This window comes from Moschus berezovskii, chromosome X (assembly GCF_049115385.1).
Source record: "Moschus berezovskii isolate FMDL1 chromosome X, NW_MosBer_1.0, whole genome shotgun sequence".
NCBI lineage: Eukaryota > Metazoa > Chordata > Mammalia > Artiodactyla > Moschidae > Moschus > Moschus berezovskii.
Genome location: NC_142488.1, coordinates 118,847,272 through 118,850,621, shown reverse-complemented (window position 1 = coordinate 118,850,621; position 3,350 = coordinate 118,847,272). Strand labels below are relative to the sequence as shown.

The 3,350-nt window shown below is 44.6% G+C and overlaps 1 protein-coding gene across 1 annotated transcript; it reads left to right on the top strand.

Annotated features, from left to right (window-relative positions):
• The first annotated feature begins 1,328 nt into the window (after positions 1–1,328).
• On the top strand, positions 1,329–2,462 carry ACTRT1 (actin related protein T1). The gene has a single exon (XM_055393815.1). It carries the CDS (start codon positions 1,329–1,331, stop codon positions 2,460–2,462), a length of 1,134 nt encoding a protein of 377 aa, XP_055249790.1.
• The last annotated feature ends 888 nt before the right edge of the window (positions 2,463–3,350 follow it).

Sequence of the window (3,350 nt, the reverse complement as noted above, 5' to 3'; positions counted from 1 at the left end):
CAAATGGAGGAATCAATTAAACCAAATGCCAGTTTTCTTAAAAATTTCAAAAAAGGAGATATTACTACCAATCTTACAGAAATAAGATGGGATTACAAATAAATACTGTGGGAAAAAATGTTATGCTATATAATAGCATTAAAAAAGTGTTATATTCAGATGGAAGAACTTTGAATAAAGTATGCTGAATAAATGAAGCCAGGCATGGCAATGGCAAGCCACTCCAGTACTATTGCCTAGAAAATCCCATGGATGGAGGAACCTGGTAGGCTGTAGTCCATGGGGTCGCTAAGGGTCAGACACGACTGAGTGACTTCACTTTCACTTTTCACTTTCACACATTGGAGAAGGAAATGGCAACCCACTCCAGTGTTCTTGCCTGGGAGAATCCCAGGGACGGGGGAGCCTCGTGGGCTTCCGTCTATGGGGGTCACACAGAGTCGGACACAACTGAAGTGACTTAGCAACATAGCATAATTCCATTTAAGTGAAAAATCAGAAGAGATAAATTTACAGAGACAAAAAATATATTAGTGGACTTCAGGGCTCATGAGGATGGCTTGAAGAAGGTGATAGCTAAAGGGTGCAGGGGAAATATTCTAAACTTGATTTTTGTAGTGTTTGTACATAGTGAATATATTGAAATTCATGGAAATGTACTATATAAACGGGTGAAACTATTATATATGAAAGGCTTATATATGAAATGTTTCTCAGTAAAACTGTTCTAAAACAAAATATAATGGGGAATAAAAGAAAGGGCACCTCTAGAACTGGATTATAGGCATCTTTACTCCAATCTGAAAGTGTGTTTGATGGTTAATTACTTCCATTAACAAAGGAAAGAGTATGCTTGTCATCTCACAAGCAGCAGCTCACTTGAGCATAGAAGCCACCTTTCTGGGACAACCTCACAGCTAGGCTACTTCATTTGATTCTGAGGCTAGGCCTTTGCTTCATGTTCAGACTTATAAAAGAGGTTCAGAGGTATGGTTTGCCTTCCTCAGCTTGGAGCACTGGTGGCTCAGAGACCCTGCCCCTTCAACACCCTCTGATGCTCTCTGAGAACAATTGTTGCCATGGTTACATTATTACATAGGGAGCATTCATCACTGAAATTGCCTCAGCAGGCCTTGCACTGCCTGAAAAGGGACAAGATTCATGGGTTGAGGATGGGGATAGGCGACAGCCTGCTAGCTCTGCTTCAGTGACAACCTAAGAGCTTTGGAATCCTGTGGCTGATAAACTTCCAAAGGTACCTGTTATCTCACAAAAGTGGCCGTGTTCTTTCTTTACTTTGATGAAGGTCAGAAGAGCATCCTGCAGACATGTTTAACCCATACACATTAGATACTCCAGCCGTAATTTTTGACAATGGATCAGGACTCTGCAAAGTAGGTATGTCTGGAGAGGTTGGGCCCCGTCATGTCATCAGTTCTGTCGTGGGGCATCCTAAATTCAACATCGCTTTACCAGAAGCCAATCAGAAAAATTACGTTGTGGGAGAAAAAGCCCTGTTCAAGTATGAGGCCTTGCAATTGCACTACCCCATTGAACGTGGACTGGTAACAAGATGGGATGACATGGAGAAACTCTGGAAGTATCTTTTTGAGTGGGAACTGGGAGTAAAACCCTGTCAAAGACCTGTGCTTATGACTGAGCCTTCCTTGAACCCAAGAGAGACTCGCGAGAAGACAACAGAAGTGATGTTTGAGACCTTCAATGTGCCTGCCTTCTACCTGTCCAACCACGCAGTCGTAGCACTCTATGCCTCTGCCTCTGTCACGGGCCTAGTGGTGGACAGTGGGGATGGGATCACTTGCACTGTCCCCATCTTTGAGGGTTACTCCCTGCCTCATGCTGTCACCAAGCTCTATGTGGCAGGCAGGGACATCACAGAGCACCTTACCCGACTCCTCCTGGCTAGTGGGTGTAATTACCCTTGCATACTCAACAAGGCCTTAGTGGATGACATAAAAGAGACGCTGTGCTATGTTGCCTTGGAACCAGAGAAAGAACTTTGTAAGAAGCCAGAGGAGATCTTGAAAGAATACAAGCTACCAGATGGGAATGTCATCCACCTTGGGGACCAGCTGTACCAGGTACCTGAGATTCTTTTTGCGCCTGACCACCTAGGTGTCCACAATCCAGGACTATCAAAAATGGTCTCCAGCAGCATTATGAAGTGTGACACCGATATCCAGAAGAATCTTTTTGCAGAAATTGTTCTGTCTGGGGGCACCACTCTCTTCCCTGGGCTTGAGGAAAGACTTATGAAGGAACTGGAACAGCTGGCCTTCAGAGGCACTCCCATCAAGATCACTGCTTCTCCTGATAGATGTTTCTCTGCGTGGATTGGTGCTTCCATCGTGACCTCTCTGAGCAGTTTCAAGCAGATGTGGATCACTTCTGCAGACTTCATGGAGTTTGGGGCGTGTGTTGTCCAGAGAAGATGCTTTTAAAGGATTCAGAGCACAGGGGACAGCTTAAATTGTCAGATCACAGGAGCACTGGTGGGAGGTGACAGCTTCCCTTAGAGCTTCAGCATGTATTCAATAAAAGTGATATGGCATTTTGGGTTTTGGTTCATTTTTGATAGCATAAGAATAATATTTGATCCAGGTGCTGATTCTCTTTAAGTGATTCTGAAGTGAAGTGAAGTAACTCAGTCGTGTCTAACTCTTTGCGACCCCAGGGACTGTAGCCTACCAGGCTTCTCTGTCCATGGGATTCTCCAGGCAAGAATACTGGAGTGGGTTACTATTTCCTTCTCCAGGGGATCTTCCCCACCTAGGGATCGAACCCGGGTCTCCCGCATTGGGGGCAGATGCTTTAACCTCTGAGCCACCAGGGAAGCCCCTAGTCTACCCTTACTATCTCAGGGACCTATTCAGTTGTTTCCTCCTGATAAAGCCATGGATTATGTGTTACAGCTGGGTCCACTTGCAGGATCTGTAGTGAAAGCAGGTGAGCCTCAATGCCTAGAAGCTTTATTCAGTATGATCCCTAGAATCTTCATTTTAATCAAGTGTCTTAGATATTTCTGATAGATCCAATGCTAAGACAGAATTACAAGAGAAAATGTGGGGAAGGAGGGCAATTAAGTAGAAGGAATGCTACTCAGCTCTTAGGGCTCAACTGACCCTTTCAATCAACTGGTTCTTAATTAGCACAATACAAGTCTCTACTGTTAGGCGTGCTTCCTTGGTGGCTCAGACAGTAAAGAATAAGCCTTTAATGTGGGAGAACTCGGTTCAATCCCTGGGTTGCGAAGATCCCCTGGAAAAGGGAATAGCTACCCACTTCAGTATTCTTGCCTGTAGACTTCCATAGACAGAGGAACCTAGTGG

Excerpts from the sequence above, each read along its gene's own strand:
- ACTRT1 (XM_055393815.1), top strand. The coding sequence starts at position 1,329 with ATGTTTAACCCATACACATTAGATACTCCAGCCGTAATTTTTGACAAT.